General features: G+C 43.4%; 1 protein-coding gene across 2 annotated transcripts in view; it reads right to left on the bottom strand.

The window, feature by feature from the left end:
- mtmr11 (myotubularin related protein 11) overlaps positions 1-20,830 on the bottom strand; it is a 38,309-nt gene that overhangs the window by 10,078 nt on the left and 7,401 nt on the right. Inside the window, exons 2-13 of one of the 2 annotated variants that reach the window (XM_061220005.1) lie at positions 16,536-16,605; positions 9,803-9,939; positions 9,275-9,344; positions 8,933-9,072; positions 7,886-7,970; positions 6,699-6,846; positions 5,754-5,841; positions 5,060-5,148; positions 4,643-4,767; positions 2,177-2,293; positions 548-626; positions 30-100 (exon numbers count right to left, since the gene is read on the bottom strand). In XM_061220005.1, the coding sequence (XP_061075989.1) occupies positions 30-100; positions 548-626; positions 2,177-2,293; positions 4,643-4,767; positions 5,060-5,148; positions 5,754-5,841; positions 6,699-6,846; positions 7,886-7,970; positions 8,933-9,072; positions 9,275-9,344; positions 9,803-9,939; positions 16,536-16,605 (1,219 nt within the window). The remainder of the gene's footprint in view (positions 1-29; positions 101-547; positions 627-2,176; positions 2,294-4,642; positions 4,768-5,059; positions 5,149-5,753; positions 5,842-6,698; positions 6,847-7,885; positions 7,971-8,932; positions 9,073-9,274; positions 9,345-9,802; positions 9,940-16,535; positions 16,606-20,830) is intronic. The other variant, XM_061220012.1, reaches the window with a different exon arrangement.

Here is a 20,830-nt window from a genome sequence, read left to right as displayed (position 1 = left end):
GAGCCGCTCGGCTGGACCACGTGACTGACCTTGCAGGATGACGCTCATGTGACCATCTCGCAGTAGACAGGAAACCTCTGCAGCCTTCTTCAGACAGCACCTGAGGGCGCAGAGAGACATGGTAATCCTAGGATCCGCTGTACTCTAGGTGCCTGCACTACCGGTGGAAAAAAGTCTCTAATGCACTGGTTGAAATGGCATGATATTTAAGGTTTTGCTTAATTTACGGTTTCCTGTATGGGTTGTAATTCAGGAGTTTGTTTGACTTAAAAGGGGCCATATTATCATTCTTAGAATATGTTATAATTTACCCTTTCATATAGCTTCCATTTTTCAACAGAGGCCTGCAGGCACAACAGGCACTATTCATGAGTCGTTACAGCTTGAGCAAAACTGTGTCAATGTATTACTAAGTATTACTTAGCAACAGTATTATATAGTATTTATCTGCTCATTTACATATCCTTACATTATTAAGGAGCAGGTTGCTATGGCCGAATGGCGGTAAAGGAGACAGAACTCTCATTGGCCCATGAGGAGCTCTTACCTGGCATGGTCCAGCCAGTGAGACGCCTCCAGAGTGGACAGCCATTTGTCATCTGGCACCGACACAGATGTGGAAATATCTGCCAGGGAATAACATATGCTTTCCTTGGTGACCTAGGCTTTTAGGTTTAACATTAGGAGATGCCAAACAGCCTTGTCTACTGTACTAAGGGTGTCCTCATCTATAACCAGAAAATAGTGAAACTCTTTGACTGTGACAACCCTTTACATCGACTGTATTTATACTGTTTGCATTCACACTATATCTCCTGAACATCCTGTGATTAAATATTCCATTGTCTTCTACTGACTGCTTCATTTCTTTAGAGTATCTTCAGGCCAAGAAAAATAAAAAATAATAAATAACCTATTCAAATTCTCACCCTGTAGGAGCAATTTGGTGTACATGTTAGTGTAAGATGTTGAGGCAGTTCTCACTAACCGTATTTCACTTACAGTACAGAAGCAGTCTCTCTGATCAATTTTTCACAAACACTTCTAGCTGTGTGATCAAAGGCCTTACTACTGTCATATGCTGGAAATGCAACGTTTCCCAGCCACATTCCTGGGCTCTGCCGAGCTCCACACGACAGGGTGAAGCTATGAGAACAATGCATGAAGGAGGGACGTGGCTATTCCCTGCCCTGTGTGAGAGGCACATGGAGCACAGCACAGGAGTGACACTCAATTTTTCTGTGGTGAGTCACTGCGGCCCCAGTAGCCGCAGAATGTGCTGTGGGAGCCAGCTCTTCGGGGAGATGGAGACTGACTGCATACTGTTACATTTCATATGTACAGGGAGGCAGACAATGAGCTTGAATAATACGTCCTTTTTAATATAAATAAATATGTGGGTAATACATACATGTTAAATAAATAATGTATGTATTTTTTTCATATCTTTGATGCCATTCAAAAACTGTGTATACCCAAGTGCTTTTTCCTTTCAATGTACAAATAACAACAATATGGTTTCAACTTTGTTGGTTGGTGCATTATGCTAAAACTACAGTAAAGGGAGCTTGATGAGAACCTTTACTGTGTGTAAAAAAATGAATGACAAAAATGTTTGGGTATGACAGTGGCATGACAGCAATCACACTTCCTTTAAAATACTTTTAATGAAGCGCGTATGTCGTTTCAACGATTATACATTTCATGGAAAGACATTATAATATACAGCATTTGAACTACTGTCTAAGACGGTCATAAGAGAGAAGCACTGTCTCTTTAAGAAAATGAATGCTGCTGTACTGTATAGGCTTTTAATGGCACTTCCATAAAAGGCAAGTTGAAAGTGACAACATGCTATCTTGAAGGCGTAAAAATAGGCCTGGTGTTTGGAACTCAACCACAATTAGCAAAACACAATAAGCATGTTCTGTGTGACTGACACTCATTGGCCTTTTCTTATTCAGAGGAGGCAGGACTAAAGAACATTTTTAGCGCTGCGTGGGTTACGGTGGACTCATAAAAATTTTAGTTCATCTTTTAGTAATGAGCAGGGGGAAACAGTGTCAGTTGGTGAGTATTTCAATGGCTGCTTTATAGCGGTTTAGCTTGCCGGCAAGCTACAGGATCGTTATACATATTGGGGATGGGACAGGACTCTTCTAAGGGAAATACATACCAGCAGGGTGGCTATAAGACAAAGACACACCACCATTGGATGGAAATTGGCCTGCAACCGCTTTTCCCATCAGCCTTTTTATAAAGCGTGCAGTGTACACAAGACCATGTGACGTGCCTGCAGGGAACAGTCAGGGTTTAAGTGAAACGTTCACTGATGAGGATGATGAATTCTTCTTCAGGGTCACTACCCGCGGGACTGTGTCTGAATCAGGACATGATGACTGGTCACTGCAGTATGCTGTTTGCACGGCCTGTTATTGTAGGAACATTTAAGTCATTTTTAGGCTTAAATTCAAAGCCACGATATTACTTATTTAGTTTTCGCTTTTTAATGAAGATTCATTTCACAGCACTATTTGTAGTTCTCACAATTATCCAATAAAGTACTGTAGCAGCGGTCAACATTTTTTCCAGAGTGAGAGCCTGTTTCTATCGTTGTGACCCTCAGCCTGCATCATTGAAGAGGCACAGTAGCATTCTGGTGATACCGTAAGTCTCCAAGCAGTTACTGGAGCTTACCATGTCTGCTAGCACAGCACTTATTTGACTGTTTGTTCTCATATTGAGAACATTGCTGACTGAAGTGAAAATAACATGTACTGTATGATTTCTTCCTACCCAGAATATTCTGTCCAATGTTTATCATCTAGAAGCTTATAGTGAGTGGAAATGGCTCACATGCTCTTTTTCCAGATGTGGTGCTGTCAAAAACACTAAACACTAACCCAATGTTTGCAGTTCTGTTTCCGGCAGAAAAATAACAGTGGAAAAGAAACCTAGCCACTGGATTTTAGGATACTGGGACAATGGAAAGATGCAGACAGAAATCTCAAGGGTCAGAGTCTTAGACAACGTGTGGAAGGGTATAAATATAATTGTATATTGTATTCTTTTGTTATTCCAAAAGTGGTTTAATAATGGTCACTATAACCTTTATGGGGGTTATGCAAAATCCAAATAAATAATTATGAAAAAATGCTGATTTGATATATCCATGCTTTTGTATTCTAAAATTCATGCTGAATAATCCCTCTGCAGTAATGCTACGGATATTAATGAATAACTCCAGCACATACCCAATCATTAGGTCTATAATTAGGTATGTTGTTTCCTGGATTTATGCCATCCCATGTACAGCCTCATATATTAGCATCATATTGCCTGTATTGGTTCAAGTCTTTGTAGACAGATTTCAAAATAGATTGGTGTAAATTGTTTATACAGTAGTGTCTCTATTAAATCTCTTCTGTAAGTATCTTTGGCTACATTCCAATAAGGTTTGCTGACTAAACACTTTTGTGTTTAGTTTTTCACAAGCCTATTTCTATATCCATTATGTTAACGCTATCTTATGAGAACATACCAGTCATTACTGTTTGCATAATGTTCCCTAAAAACTGATGTGAATAGCTTTTGTGAAATAACTGCTGGGTGGATTTATTTCTGCAAACCCCTTACATTTTTTCCACTGCAAATGTGCTGAGCTTAGTATTTATAGAATTGTATTTGAACCAAAGGCAATTTTTTGTCAACTCTATGCTTTTTTGTCAAGTCACATTAACAAAAGGATTTCTTATTACTCTCAGACAATATTTGAAAAATAATTTCTTATTTCTTTTTCAAAGAATCATTATATGTAACATCTCAACTTTGTCCTGCCTGAAAGTGAAAACCTTTGTGTTCAAAGGGTGTTTTAGAGATACCAAAAGACCATATCATCACAGGTGTGTCCAGCTGACCCCAGTTGACCACCTATATAGGTTGAGCACACTCTAATACAAAAACAACACACATTTTAGCTAATAGCTCATGGAACAATAAATACTGCCTTCATGGCAGTTCAAACTGCTGTGAGGAGTCATTTGTAAGTATTTATTTCTTTGCTGAATTGACTGAACTGTGAACTACTAAACTGCTTGAGGTACAGTTCAGTCCATAAGTATTTGAAGAGAGGTACAAATTCTGTCCCTTTGGCTCTGTACTCCACGACATTTGCTTTGAAATGAAACAATGAATATGAGGTTAAAGTGCATACTCTCACCTTTAATATGAGGGTTGGACATAGTCCCCCCATTTAGGACAACAAAAGTAATTTGACATTTAGCTTTTTGGCTGTTTTGATTAATCAGGTGTATTCAATCGCTTCCTTAGTAAAAGTATAAGAAAGCTCTGAGTATCCAGTCTTGATTCTAGGCTTTTGTCTCTGGAGTCCGTTATTTGTGTTTGTGAACACCAGATTTATGCCAATGACTGTCAAAAAAAAGCCAGTATGAGGCTGAGAAATGACAAAAAACAGTAAAAAGAAATACAGGTAGGACAAACCAAAATAAACTGTTTAATAAACTACAGCTCCTGGCCCTTTGCAGGTGCATTATCTGAAACAGACCGATAACGTTTGTGACGTGCGATAAGGAGCAAACACGCCGTCTGTGAGCGTGTTGAAGAGAAGGCGGCGGAAACCTACCGCCCAGACAGAGCGCCCGTAGGCGGGTGTGAGCCAGCTGAATGTCCGCTGGAGTGGGCATGTCCTCTGCCAGCTCCACGACAACGCACTGCTGCTGGCCCCCGAACAACAGCGCCTCCAGGTTCCTTCAGCCGGGAGAGGAAACCAGCGCTAGTCAGCACAGCATCCACGTGTGCCCTGCGCACAGCTATGCTTATGTAAACCAGCAATGTAAACTACGCTTACATAACCAGCTGAACATTAAAACAATATGTCTCAAGTGCAGAACGACCGTGAACGTTCACTTTCAATATGTAGCTTAAGGGCGATGCAGTGTAGCGACATAAAGCACATGTAAGTGATAGGTATCGTGTGCGACAGAGCCCTGTGTAATCTGACACTATCAGCCCCGCAGTCAGCTGAGGGCCAGCTGCACACCTGATGTCGTCCTTCTCGTGGTAGATGTTGTTCTGGAAGCTGGCCATCCGCAGCAGGCTGCTACCCCGGGGGTGATGCCAGCACCAGCGCTAGAACAGACAGCGTTCACACACCTCAAACAAGCCGGTCACACACAGCAACACCTGGAGCACTGACAGATGAGCGGGCTGAACACACATTCCACCTGTGACTCAGCCTCCCTCACCGATGGCTGAGATGCACTGGTGAGGGAGCGTGGCGGGGAGAGTGAGTCATTCAAGTAGTTGAATCCAAGTTAAGGCAGGGCTGTTTTTCCCCCTTGGGCAATATACTAGATATAAACTGCTGCATTACATTTCCTGTTAAATAAATAAAGTCTGTTCTTTAGAAGTCCCTCTGTGTAATTGTGTGAGTAAACTCAATAAATAACTACAGAAAGCCTTTTGGACATATGGCTTTTTAAAAACCCTTAATAAGAAACTTGTTGTGCAATGGTGCAATTGCTATTTTAACGGCATAGCAGTTGGATGAGAAAATGACAACCGTGTCTGTCTGAAACTAGCAAAGACACTTGCATTTGGGTTACTGTTGCCTTTTGCCAATTCTGAGACGCAGTAGATCTTGTTTTTGATTTTTGTGACATAATAGATATGAATTACATTGGACAGGTGGGTTTAAGTGTTTTTCAACAGCAAAGAGACAGAAGTGCACTCACAGGGATGCGTCCTTCGTTGAAGTGGGCAAAAGTCTTCTTCAGCTCAGTGTCCAGCACCTTCTGAGGCACCACATTAAACCTGGGAAGACTGAGGACAGAGAAACACACAGAAGAGCACTTTATATTACACTGACCACACACCATCTCTATACTTTACATACAGTATGCCCACAGCTGATGGGCTATAGGTAACACATGTCCTTCAGGTTTAAGCACACATAATGCAAGCTGGGATTAAACATAGAGAGGGAGAGCCTGGAAAACTTGTACTGTGAGTTTCACTCCATGTCTTAGCCATGCATTTGTAGCTCAGTCAAATACACATGATCTTGTCACAGCTCATTAAGCTCTTCATCTTCTGCGCATCATGTGTTTTCAGCTTGGCGCTTGCATCTGATGAGCCAAGCAATGCACCCACACACTGTTTCAAAATTACTTTTCACATTTCATACATTACATTTCAGCCCACACATGCATCTTGTTGCCATGCATCTTCTACCACGTCTTTCTGTTTATCTTTTGCCATCTCTCTGTCTGAGTTTCAACAGGAAATAGCTGCTTCCTGATTGCAATTTATGCTAGAGGTTGTTTATTGTTCAAAGGCCACTGACTGTCGTACCTCATCAAACCTGACAGAAATACGCAGTGAGCATATTCTCTGACCTGCAAGAAATGTACTGCTTGCAAGATCAACTACTGCTCATAAGCACCTAACACACATAGATATTTACACCATTAGACAGATGAACAACTTTATTGTGAATGCCTGCAATTTCAATTACAGAAGCATTGTTCTTATTAATAACAGGGCAGTATAAAAAAAAAAAATTGTTACAATTTTGTATAATATAATATAATATTTGTACAAAATCCAAGAACTTGTTTTGAACCATAAAATTACGTATTATAACCTCAAAACTAAGCGTGAGTCATTCTGAGGCATACCTGGTGGCCATCTCAAAGCGGTCGTTTACAGCACTAACCCTCCAGCCCGTGGCCCCTGTCCGCTCCAGGTCCCTCTCCCAGTCAGCCTGGCTCTCAAACCAGTTCATCTGGGGGTCACGCCTGCGGTTGCTCAGGAACTGCTTCATCTCTGCAGACGGAGCAGCAGGTGAAGGATCAGAAACAGGGGGATTTTACGCTCTTCCTGACCAGTCTTGTGCCACTGACCGAAAGCGTTGGCTGAAGGCTCCTCAAGCATAATCTGCAACCATTTTACAAAAGCCAACCGATAGCAGAAGTTAGGCCTATTGTTTACAATAAACTCCTGCACACTTAGTAATCACATTTCACCTTATTCACACATACAGTAAATCAATCAAACATCAGGGTAATGTTTGCACCTGTTGGTACATGCTTTAAAGCCATATCAAATAAGCGCATTCAAAAAACAAAAAAAACACTCAATAAATAGTATCACTATTAAATATAACACAACAGGCCATTCAACCCAGCAATGCTCACCTTTTCCTACCCCTAAGTGTACCTACTGCTTAGTTTGCCTGAAAGCTGAAGCAATTGAAGTAATTAAGAGGAATCTTTCCTCACAACGCCTCAAAAAAGGTTGCAGGATCACATTACTGGCAGTATAGTGCTGATTCTTCTTTCAGCATGAGCCTGAAATGGCCTCACAGAATCTCCGGTGGTGTGAGTGGACAATCTGGAGAATGTAAAATGTGTGATGTGCTCTGGCTTAATCACATTAAGATATGCAAGATGACTGGTCCAAGCCAGGTGAAAGGATGAAATGTATGACTCATTATAAATTCTGCAAAGTCATTCATTTGGATATTCATCGTTAAGTACAGTCCTGCAGCAGTCTGCGTGTTTAACATTTCACTTCCCTGATTTTTTTATCCGCTGAGATGAAGCACAGATCTAAATATATCCTACAGAAACACAGCACCTTGGTATAATTACTGTGATTTACCAGCCCTAATTGCACATTGAAGCACAGTAGTTTTTAATGAGTGGAAGGGAAATGTAAAAAGCCCTTCAGGGATCTGAAACAAGCTGTTAGTGTATAGATCAAAGTATGGATTTGGTGATAGAAGTCCCCAATCTGGAGAAGCACTTAATGGAGGGTGGCAGGGTGCTGGGCAGGTAATCAGGTAAACTGCACTGTGTCTTACCAACACTTCCCAGGGCTGCGTTCTGGAAGGAGAGCACGGTGCCAGGCTTCAGGGGTTGGTAAGTCTTAGCGATAGAATAGGTGATCTGGAGGAGCAACAGAAAGAACCCTCAGGAGGGTACAACCTGAGCATGGAGCAGGACTCAAATGAAGAGCATGGGAATTTCAGGAGGGAAGGGAATATGTATGCAACTCCAAAACCCAGGTGAAGCAGAACAGTTTTTTAGTTCAGTTTTTCAGTCTCAAACATCATTTGCAGCAATTTTAGGAACAAAATACAGCCTGAGAACATTCAGTCACAGCCTCTTTTGTGAAGTCAATTGGCAGAGTAAAGTCAAATAAAGGCACTGAACTGGATTTGATAACCTTAATTCAGTCAGTCATGCAGAAACCCGAACTGCTCATAGTGTATTTCTGAACCAATGAATTGCTCTTTGTGCAACACACAGGAAGTAATTTTGCACTCAACCAGAAAGGACTATATTCAGACATAAACACTTCACTCTTATGTATGTCAAAATTAGAGATCTTCTGGGCAACAGAAAATAAACTGGTTTTCATGGGTTGTGGAATAACAACTGGTGAGGAAACAAGCATAAAACAAAAGGGAAAAAGGATACTGTAAGAGAGGTACAAAGTGGGAGTAGGTAATTCAGTGAAAGCCACAAAAACCACTGAAAATGATTCACAGGAGGAAAGCAGGCAGTTAAAAGCAGGATTAATCAGGGATGGCAGGAGCAACCCTTGGTGTGGTCAGAAACAGTTTGAAAGGTCAAATTAGACTATAATGAGTGACTATGACTGAGCGGGTAGAGGTTTCTGGGCTTTGAATGGAGAACTTAAAATAGAATTGCTTGGACAATATCCCCATGAGATTCAGGACTCAAAACGGATTGTGATGAATAGTTCTTTGAAGCATACTCCAGAATACTGTTCCTGTAGAGCTGTATTATTTTCTGGGAGGTTGTATGTGATGAATGATAAAACTCACTGAAGCAGCTTCAGGGGATTAGAGAGGATTGGAGCCCCTTGTCTGGGACACACTCACCTCCACAGCCTGCGTTTCAGGGGTCAGCCGGTCAAACAAGAAGCAGACAACCCGCAGATCTCGGCAGTACAGGACCAGCTCTTCAGGGGTGAACTTCAGGGAGGAGTTGGGGGTCACCATCTTAGTCCGAGATGGCCCGACTGCAGCACAAAAGACAGGCAAAGTGGATTAACAAGCAGATGCTTGTGTTGTTGAATGATTCATTACTCTGGCTAATACATAGCAGTTTGAAAAAACAGCAAGCTGGGAGCCTCTCCAGATTAGGTTCTGCTCAGAAAATCAATAAACCAATCTGGAGTCTCCTTGAGTCTCAGGATGACCTAGTTTAGAGGCCAGTCTTACCAGCCACCACCTTCTCTATGGAGGCCAGAGCCACGTCATGATCACCCAGGAGCACAGGGTCAGCGTTGTCCTGGGCACAGAAACATAGGGTCAGGATGCTGCTGTCCATCATGCTGACATCATCACTGTCTTCACCTTTCCAATCACACTTAGTCATTCAGCAGACACTCACAAGATCACTATGCCAAACAACACCAAAGGCAATAACAAGGCTAGAGTGGGCATCAACACTACAAATAGTCAGTGCAAAGCTGACTGAACTCAGCTTCTATATGAGTAACTAACAGACCACTACTGTTCCCTGTCAGTACTAATCAAAATAACAATTAAGTTACACGGGACAGTTGAGATACAGACTGTGTGCATTTTGTCACTGATAACTGTAACCATGGTGATGAAAAGCACCATCTGCCCTTGAGCCTGTGTGCAGCAGCCTTGCTCCGTCAGGCCATTTTGACTGTCCCGAGACAGTCAGGCTCTCAGGCCACAGGCTCTCAGGCCACAGGGGATGGCGGGTCTGCTGCTTACATCGGGCTTGTGGCAATCCTGGGGCACGAAGGCTACGCGGAAATGGGTGCAGAAAAGCGTCCCCGCCAGCCAGCCACCCCCCTCCCGCGCAGAGAGCTTCTTCCGCACCAACACCGCCCTCTGGAGGACACACTCTCCTGGGGGAGACAGGGCAGATCAGCGTGTGTGGATCACGCTGCTGTCTCAGCAGCACACACACAGCAGGGGCGTTATCTAGCACAATTTGCTTTTAAAATTTAGTTCTAAACCACATGTGACTAAACCATGTTATTTTGGCAAATGGATAAAGTATACCTAAAAATATACACGTGTAAAAATAGAATCACTTGTATGTTTTGGCTGAGAATTTCTCAAGGAAATGCAAAGGTACAGGTGATGACAACCAGAGCTAACTACTAACAACTACTCCTAATAACCACTAACAAACAATAAATAGAATCACACTGATTTCCTTGACCTTTAGCATTAATGTCAGCATAATTCCTGAGAATTAATTTTGTACATGGGTGTCATGGCGGTTTTATACATATCCAATGTGCATATTTATGAAACTCAGACGCATAAAAAGTATATCTGCAATGAAATGAAGAAATCCATTTTAGATATAAAGTGAAAACACACATAAGATTTCCTGTCGGATCACACAAAGATATATGTTTAAATTAACATTAAAAAAATATTGTTAAATAGTATAAAGGTCAGCTAGCAATGCTCCCAAATCCCTGCCCCCTCCCATACAAACACCCACCCTTTCTGTTGGGGGCCAAACATTTTCAGTGGTCTCCTGCAGCCAAACAAAGCCTTTGCCAGCTAGGCCGTGTTTCCATGGAAACAGAGTCCGAGCAAGGCTGAGGGGACAGAAAGGCCTTTTTATCCCTTTAAGAATCATTGCTCCTGCTCGACCAGCCACACAGCGAGAGAGAGAGAGAGAGAGAGAGAGAGAGAGAGAGAGAGAGAGAGAGAGAGGGAGGGAGGGAGGGAGGGAGAGACAGAGAGAGAGAGAGAGAGAGAGAGAGACTGGGAGGGAGGGAGAGAGAGGGGGAGAGAGAGAGAGAGAGAGAGAGAGAGGGAGAGAGACTGGGAGGGAGGGAGAGAGAGGGAGGGAGGGAGAGGGGGGAGAGAGAGAAGGGAGGGAGAGAGAGAGAGGGAGAGAGAGAAGGGAGGGAGAGAGAGAGAGGGAGAGAGAGAGAGACAGAGAAAGAGAGAGGGAGGGAGAGAGGGAGAGAGAGACTGGGAGGGAGGAAGAGAGAGGGGGGAGTGAGAGATTGTGAGGGAAGGAACGAGAGAGAGGAGTGTGTGAGTTGAGAGAGAGAGGGAGAGCAGGGGGAGAGAGAGAGAGAGAGAAAGAGAGATATATAATATACTATGTTAATATACTACATTCAGATTTACAATTGATTTTTTTGTTCATTGTTGTTCATCCAACAAGCTTTGGCGATACAAGTGTCCTAATTTGTCATGCCAATAATAATAAAATATTTTGAATAATAATTGAAATATTTTTGGAAAGAGAGAGAGCGAGAGAGAGAGAGAGAGAGAGAGAGAGAGAGAGAACAAAATATGCTTTACACACTGAGAAAAACACTTTGTGAAACTGAGGGAAGGCTACATTCCTTTAAATGTAGGGAAAACAACATCTGCCATCCATGTGTGGTGCTGCTCATGGCTGATGTGCACGGAGAACAGCAGATGTGGAGTCCCTTCCTCTGCCCAGCATCATTCATTTTAAACTGGCCTGCTGAGGACCATGACGGGCAAGGTCACCATCTTCAAAAATGCCCACTGGTGGGTGGCTCTTAAAGCACACCATTGTGGCTTGTTAAACTGTGTCACCGTGGGACGGTTTTGAAAGACAGACACCAAGAGGGGGACCGAATCAATGGCATAATTCACGCTTGTTGTTTATCTAACCTGCCAATCAACACCCAATTTGAGCCTAAAAGCTAGAGGGCATGATCAAAGTCAATGCAATCAGTGCAGAATGGTCAATTGTACCAGCACTGACTCACACCAAGAACTGACCTCACCACTACAATGGGGCACATTTAAAACAAGTAAGCCCTCTAGCCTGTGTTCCCTTGTTCTCCCTGGACAAACAGTCTCCGATTGTCTGAAGGGCTTGTTTAATGTGTCACAAGGGTGCAGTAGAGCTTGAAATTCTTCGGTCATCATGGGACGCAGATGTTGCTGGAGGCAGAGGAAGTGGAAAGCGAGGGGAGCCTGCAAACAAGCCGCAGGGGCGTCCGACTCCGGCGCTTAAAGCCCCAGAGTGCCAGGGGTCTGTGCTCTGAACCTGTCTACTGAACCCGGCCTCATTCTCGGACTGCTGCAGGAGGCCGCTGAGGCAAGCTGCCCCGCGATTATTAACCTACACCGAGAAGGACAAACACACTAGCACTGAATCTGCTTTTGTTGCAAGACAAGTTATCGATTGCGCAACCAGGAGGAGATGCCAAAGCAGTCGCAGGCGCTATTATTCTGAAGCACAATGCCTGGTGTTGATGAAGTTTGATTTCCCCTGGGTGCTATCTGGGCTATAAATGGATGTTTGGCCACTTTCCAGTGTCTTAGTAAACATGGTGTTCAAACAGGACCACCCTCTCAGAGCACCGTAGGCAGTGGTATTCATTCTGTACAGCTATTCCGCTACCAATCAGGAGCTACACACTTACAAACACAACACACGGGTGTACAAACACAAGCATGTCTAAGCAACACTTCTGGCTTAAAAAGGCTACAGCCCTGGGAAGGAAATGCAGTTTTGGGGGCATGTAGACACTGCTACTGGTCCATGCCAAGGGCATTCACCCTGTGACATGGCACTGTAATGTCCTGAATGAAATACACACATGTACAAGGTCTTTTATAGCCACCCTGTGATAGCTACTGATGGTGAATTGTCCCATGTGTACAAATGGACAGACAGGACACCTGTTCGGCAAATTAACACAGTAATGGCACCTGGCTGGACTACGCTGTAGTCTGCTCAGAGCCTGCTGAGAGCTGTAAAGAACAGCACTCCCACAAAAACTATTCAATGTGACAGATGTCCAGCCACAGAAGCCAAAATATACACATCTTCTCAATGGTGTTTGCTTTTGACAGTTATTTTTGTACGATGCCGGGTGCGCTTTGTAAAACTACAAACTGTTTATTTTCAGGGTGGCTTGTACATGTTGAGAAGACAGACACATTAAATAAATTCTAAACATAACCATCAAGTGGCAATATGTTTTTAAATTGAGGCCAAATCCATTGAGAATTCTCTTTGCATATATAATGTCAGTGAAAGTGAAACAGTGAAAATTTGTATTCATATTTGTAGACATTATGGAGCTGCTCCTGGATCCAATTACGCTCTTCTCACACTTCAGTCACTTCAGGAAGTGCTGCCATGATGAATCCAGCCAGCCAAAGCCTGGAAATAATGACAGCACATTAAGCAAGTCTGCATTGGCTGTTTGACTTGGGTCTTCAGAGCGATGCTATCATTGTGTTCAGAGCAATGCTATCGTTGTGTTCAAAGCAATGCTATCGTTGTGTTCAGACCGATGCTATCGTTGTGTTCAAAGCAATGCTATCATTGTGTTCAGACTGATGCTATCGTTGTGTTCAGACCGATGCTATCGTTGTGTTCAGAGCGATGCTATCGTTGTGTTCAGAGCGATGCTATTGTTGTGTTCAGAGTGATGCTATCGTTGTGTTCAGACCGATGCTATCGTTGTGTTCAAAGCAATACTATCGTTGTGTTCAGACTGATGCTATCGTTGTGTTCAGAGCGATGCTATCGTTGTATTCAGACTGATGCTATCGTTGTGTTCAGAGCGATGCTATCGTTGTGTTCAGACCGATGCTATCGTTGTGTTCAAAGCAATGCTATCGTTGTGTTCAGACTGATGCTATCGTTGTGTTCAGAGCGATGCTATCGTTGTGTTCAGAGCGATGCTATTGTTGTGTTCAGAGTGATGCTATCGTTGTGTTCAGACCGATGCTATCGTTGTGTTCAGAGCGATGCTATCGTTGTATTCAGACTGATGCTATCGTTGTGTTCAGAGCGATGCTATCGTTGTATTCAGACTGATGCTATCGTTGTGTTCAGACTGATGCTATCGTTGTGTTCAGACTGATGCTATCGTTGTGTTCAGACTGATGCTATTGTTGTATTCAGAGCGATGCTATCGTTGTGTTCAGACTGATGCTATCGTTGTGTTCAGAGCGATGCTATCGTTGTATTCAGACTGATGCTATCGTTGTGTTGAGAGCGATGCTATCGTTGAGTTCAGACCGATGTTATTGTTGTGTTCAGAGCGATGCTATTGTTGTGTTCAGACCGATGCTATCGTTGTGTTCAGAGCGATGCTATTGTTGTGTTCAGAGCGATGCTATCGTTGTGTTCAAAGCTATGCTATCGTTGTGTTCAAAGCGATTCTATCATTGTGTTCAGACTGATGCTATTGTTGTGTTCAGAGCGATGCTATCCATGTGTTCAGAGCGATGCTATCGTTGTGTTCAGAGTGATGCTATCGCTGTGTTCAGACCGATGCTATCGTTGTGTTCAAAGCAATGCTATCGTTGTGTTCAGACTGATGCTATCGTTGTGTTCAGAGCGATGCTATCGTTGTGTTCAGAGCGATGCTATTGTTGTGTTCAGAGTGATGCTATCGTTGTGTTCAGACTGATGCTATCGTTGTGTTCAGAGCGATGCTATCGTTGTGTTCAGAGCGATGCTATCGTTGTGTTCAGAGCGATGCTATCCATGTGTTCAGAGGGATGCTATCGTTGTGTTCAGAGCGATGCTATCCATGTGTTCAGAGGGATGCTATCGTTGTGTTCAGACTGATGATATCGTTGTGTTTAGAGCGATGCTATCCATGTGTGCAGACCGATGCTATCATTGTGTTCAGAGCGATGCTACCGTTGTGTTCAGACCGATGCTATCGTTGTGTTTAGAGTGATGCTATCATTCTGTCCACTGGTGGCCCTTTCACCTCCCCAGGCTGATTTTGTTTCAGATGTCCTGAGCACAGGTGTTATCTCAGAATGTGACGACTGCTAGTGGGGCCTTACACTCTGCATCTATAACTTAGTGTATATTGGTGTGTGTGTGAGCTTGTTACTGTCACAAATATTTGCTTCCGTCAAATGCTGTGTGTGTGTTTGTGTGTGTCTATCACTGACGCAATGCAGTCTTGCCCCAGTATCTGAGTGGCTACACAGAGGGGACGGAACTTACAGCTTTACTTTATTCAGCTCCATATGTGCGTTATGAAGTAAATAAATATGTGAGTTATTAAATCCAGGCATGGCGGGTCTGACTGGCAGAAAAAAACTGCTCCAGTCAAACGAGAGCTCTTCAAACAGAAACCATAAAAGCACTTTCCATATTTACTTTTTTTATTGCCCAGTGTAACATGGGTTTTAGAGCCTGGGAGTGTTCTGAGGCTGGGGGGAGGAGGAGCAGAAGGATGGCAGACAGGGAGGAGAGCGGTGAGAGGCAGAGAAAGAGACATGTTGTTCCCAGAGTCATCTGTTGAGAAAACCAGGAAGCGAGCCCAGGTTGTGAACAGCCGAGCGGTCCGTGATGTCGAGGATGAGCTGACAGCCTATGGGGAAGGGGAGGGGGGAGGAGAGCAAACCCGTAACACTGAGAGCGGACGAGAGGGGAAAAAGGCCCCCAAAATAAGGGGGAGGGGGCAAAGGAGAGGTCCTGCAGAGGTGCTACTATAAAGCAGCGTGTTGACGTGAGAAGTTAAAGATTAGCCTGGCCTCAGCGAGCCCCTGGCTTGCCAACATTCCTCAGCAAAGCTCCTGGAATAGTATAGTGCTGACACCAACATTATGACAAGGGGCAGGGGCCGGTGCCACACTCCAGAGCACACTGAGACATTGTTCTCATGGATCACACACAGGGCCAGCAGTGTGCTGCAGAGCTCAGGGAGCTACACGTGTTACTGCTTCAAATCCCGGGGGACACACTACTGCTGCACCGCATACTCAGCCTGAATTGTCAAATTGTCACAGGATAATTACACATGAATGTAAGCTGGCCTGGATGAGAGCCACTGTTTCACACAAAGTAGCATAGGTTACATACACACTGAACTGTCTGTCTGATCGTATCTGTACCAATATTACTCAGATGCAATGGACCGTTATGCTGAAAATCTCAGGCGACATTTTAAAACTCTCCCATGGTCAAGCTTATTACATTAATGGCATTTGGCAGACGCTCTTATGCAGAGTGACGTACAGTTGATTAGACTAAGCAGGAGACAATCCTCCCCTGGGGTAATGCAGGGTTAAGGGCATTACGCAAGGGCCAAACACCTGTGCGGATCTTATTGTGGCTAGACCGGGGATAGAACCACCGACCTTGCAGGTCATGTACCTTAACCACTACAGGCCGCCCTTATCAACTTATCAACACTTAACATTAAAGCTCCATATGGCCCATTCAATTCAATTCAATTCATTCAATGCAAATGAAAATAAGTGGGGTGCACATAAATATACTGCCTTATGGCAACTGGTGCTTCTACTGTACTGTTAAAGCACATATTCCTGAGAAGTAAAAGATCCTGGAAATACATCTGCTGTCGTGAAGTTACACATAAAGTCCAGTATATATATTGGTTGCTGCTGAGTGTTAGCACTGTATGTGTGTACCCGTTGCTGTGTTGTTGCACTACATTCAGTATGACATTCTATATTCAGTTGTTAGTGTAGCACTCACCTGGTAAACAGCGCAGACCAAACATATCTCTTCCTCGTGTGTGAAGACCACTATGACTCAGCATCCTCTCCTATTGGACAGGAGACACAGAAACAGGCGTGCATATTTAGAGCTGTCCCTCAGTGTTCAGATTCTAAACGCTTCGTTCAATGAGAAGAAAAACATTCATGTTCTTCCACTGATACCAATTCAGGTATAAATAAAACACCATCTGGAAGGAACCACTGCAGGGCTCTCAAATGCAGATGGTGGTTTAATAACATCTAACTCTCAGGTGTTAGTTTAGCATGTTGCATAAGAAATATATGTGTAGAATAATTATTTTATTCCCAAAATGTTCCAATGACTGACAGCTCCATCATAAAATTATTTCTGCATTTTCTGTTTGGTAAATAAATTATTATGGCCTCTGGCCTGGTAAGAAGCTATAAAGCCCCTCCCATTTCTTTCAGTGGCCCCGTAATCCAATCCCACAAAAGTTGTTATTCTCAGTCCAATGGCTCACACATGTGGGCCCACTTATGGACAGATCCCCTGACCACATTTATTTTACAGAGGAAAGAAATAGATGAGAACAGTTCCAAGCCTTTCCTGCAATCTGCTCCTGCTGCTGCCATACAGGCTCCTGGCAGTGGAAACTAAAACAATCCGGCAGAAAATGAACCAGGGCCACCAAGAGCCTTAATCACAAAATGCATGAGCACATATGTAGATACATGTTCTCAAGTTGACTGGCACTCAGGGTAAGGGTAGGGGTAGGGTTACAGGCTATTATCAGATCAACGATCGCAACAAATGAGTTCCAACACTGATGCTGGAGATGTGACTATCTCTGAACTGATGTGGAACACTGGAGAACTGGGCTCTGGCAGCTGAAGGTATAGCCTCAGTAAATGCAGAGTCAACAGAGACATGACTCACTGTTTTGTCTCTAAATTCATAAGGAAAGTATTAATTTCACTCAGCTAATAAGATCTTACTGAATGAGGAAAAATAAAAGGCCTTTGAGGTTCTCATATTGGCTACATGTCAATTAAATAAAATCCTTAAACTTTACTGCCCCATTAAAACAAATTGTTAGTCTTGTGACCTCATGTCCAGAACCTCTAACGCCACTATCTACTTTGTACAGAGCAGCTTTCACACATTTTCAGGGTAATAAACTGATCATTCATTCTGGCCTCTCTTGTCTTGGATGAACTGACACATCCAGCTATTTCAACAGACCAGACACTTGTGGAACAGTGATTGAATGCCATGAGCAACTATTGCAAGATATTCCTATGGTGACGCACAAAAGGGAAACAAACACATAGCAAACAAACTCTATGGTACATTAGTCAAGGCAAATGAACTTTAACATTATTATAATAATACAGTAATAACAATTATTATAATTATCCTACATGCAGTAAGATTAATATCAAAGGAAAAGGGTGTAGTGGTCTAATTGGGCCTTGCTGGTTTGATTTCCAGCTATGCAAAGACTATCTACATGATACTTAGCTATAGGACTGAAGACAAGGAAACGTATACCCCTCCTAAATTCTTATCTGGATTCTCATTCATCTACACTGCATTTCAACCTATTGATTTCCCCTGCCAATATTCTCGTCTGTCACATCCAGCAGGATAAATTATGGTGTCAATGAGAGAGAAACAAGAGATGAAGGTACTGCCCACTGTGCCACCCAGGCAATTAACCCACAATTCCACTGGCCACAGTCCCATAGCTACCTCATTGGCCTATTCAGCAAAGGCCAAAGCATGAAAGATAGAGAGGTTTGCTGTGGTGTTCAGTTGTGAGCTCCATGCTGCTCCAAGTGAGTGAGTGCCCCAGACACAAGCTTGGCAAAGACTTTTCCAGAAATTTCCTCTGGTGTAAGTGCTGGCCTGAGACAAATTCACTGGCCAGGGAGCATGTGATATCTGTTTTCTCCATTTGACTGTCATAAATCAGTGCTTTATTTCCACTTAAAGATGAATCTTCCCCTAGACCTTTGAGATGGAGTGAGAAGGATCACAGAAGTGTGGCAAGAAACCGGACGGAATGCAGCCCAGAGCTCACATGTGCTGAACGCTCAGATGAAGTCATCCAGAGGAAAACAGCACATTTCATCTCAAGCACATATGACACATGGACGCCAGAACACCACCCCCAAACAACAACATGGGATAATCCAATGTCTGCAGGAAGATTATTTGCACAGAAAGCAAGACTAATTGCTAGGGTCATACCAAGATATCCTGGGGAGAGTCATTGTTCCATTGCTTTTATTGACTTAACCTTTGCCCAAGTTAGCTGAAATCTAGACAAAAAAACAGCCTTCAACTCTGCAGGGCAGACTCCTGTAAAACTGTAGAAGGTGTTCGATTTCTGCTCTGAAGTAAGGCAGTTCAAAGCGTTTCTGCCGGTTTCTCCCTGGAAGTGATACGCTCTGAAACCGAATCCCTGCTGCCGTGAGCGGAACACTTGTTGCACTCTTGACTCCTTTCACTACAGACACGCGCACCAAGAGACTGAGTCAGTTCCTCTGAAGATCCAGAGCACACAAACCGTAAGTAATTCAAAGCCCTGTAGTCTTTTCTAAATGTTATAAAGCATCCCCAGTTCTTTGCATAAGCAGCACTCCTCCTGTATCCTGTATTACTGCCTTTGGGAATTACCGGGATAGGCAAACCCTGTTTCTGGAAATCTTCTGCTTTGTTTAACTGAAAAGTCCAGTAAACACATTCAGTATACCATTGGGACTGGTACAATCCCAAACTAACCAAACGGTTTGAAATTAAACACAGTAATAAGAGTGCAACAGAAAAATAATGATTATTTCAATCCACCAAGGGCTGTGCTTTGTGACAGTGCCTAAGCATGAGTAGAATCAAAGAGAATGAGGGGAACAGAGCAGTAAATATAAAATATGGGAAAATGGATATGGATGAGGGGAGTAAGCTACTAGGGAGGCCTCCACCTCTCCCTCCTAATGAGGCGGCACACCTCCACCTCTCCCTCCTAACGAGGCACACCTCCACCTCTCCCTCCAAACGAGGCACGCCTCCACCTCTCCCTCCTAATGAGGCGGCACACCTCCACCTCTCTCTCCAAACGAGGCACACCTCCACCTCTCCCTCCTAACGAGGCACACCTCCACCTCTCCCTCCTAACGAGGCACGCCTTGCGGCCAGGGGAAGGAGTGGCAGGCGAGAGGAGGCGAGTGGAAGGTGAGTGTCAGCTCACACTCACTGCTGTCTGTCAGAATCAAACAGGAATGGGCCTGTTTCACCTAAAGTGGGTCACAGTGCTGAGACTCACTCACTTAGCATACTTCAAAGGACAGAGCTACTGGTTGGTTGGCACGCAGTATTTTGTTTTTGTGGTACCCAGTACTGCGTATCTGTCTGAGAAGGGCCTTCATGCACCACTAAAAATGTAAACAGTCAGAAGGAGGTCTGCATTCTAAAAATATGCGCACTTTGAAGGCTTTTCCCTCGAGTCCCACTGCTCGTGAAATGAAATAATGAATTTTAAATAGAATGTGCTGTATCCTTCAGGCCCTCAGAAAAACAGCACAGAAAACCAACACAACCTTGTGCAGTTGTTTGGGCTCTATTTTCTTCATGGTCTTATCGCTAAGTCTACAGTGCAGCACACAAGGCCATTGAGGGTGAGGTCAGGCGCACTTTTTCTAGCTTCATGGCGGATACTTCATGCGCAAAATAAGGCGCAAGCTTAGTGGCTTAATTTATTAATAAGTGTGTCTTGGGTATAACATACCCAATCAGAATGTCATCTTCCATTCCCTTTGAAGTCAACTGCATTTTTGCCCCCTGGCAGGCTGTTAATATGATGGTGGATTTATTGTAGCAAGAATATTTACCTCTCCTGCAAGTGTGCATTGAAATTGTCTGAATTGTATACTGAAGTATACATTTGTTTTTGTTTCAGTTCAGTTTTAAGGTTTATTTTTCTTAATTAGACTTTTAGTTTTTAGTTTCGTTCAATTATGGAGTAACAGGTGAAATCACCGGGGTTTTTAATAGGTCAAAGTATGGAAGTTTGGTCACTGTAATTTAAAAACCCGTTAAAATGGTGACAATCAAATTAATTAAATTGTTAGAATCGTGTCCAAATTATAAAACTCGTCATGCACAGTGAATCCTCGGGACCAATGCCTATTTGAAAAACACTGCAATATATTGTCCAAAGAAAAGGAATGTAGGCTGGACAAAGCTTTGGAATGTATTGAATGAAGTAAACCATTCTGTCTGCTAACCAGGCAACAGATGAAGCAGCAATT

Source organism: Conger conger, chromosome 1, assembly GCF_963514075.1.
Source record: "Conger conger chromosome 1, fConCon1.1, whole genome shotgun sequence".
In the NCBI taxonomy this organism is placed as follows: Eukaryota; Metazoa; Chordata; class Actinopteri; order Anguilliformes; family Congridae; genus Conger; species Conger conger.
Note: the sequence above shows the minus strand (reverse complement) of the source record. Positions and strands in the feature narration are given on the sequence as shown.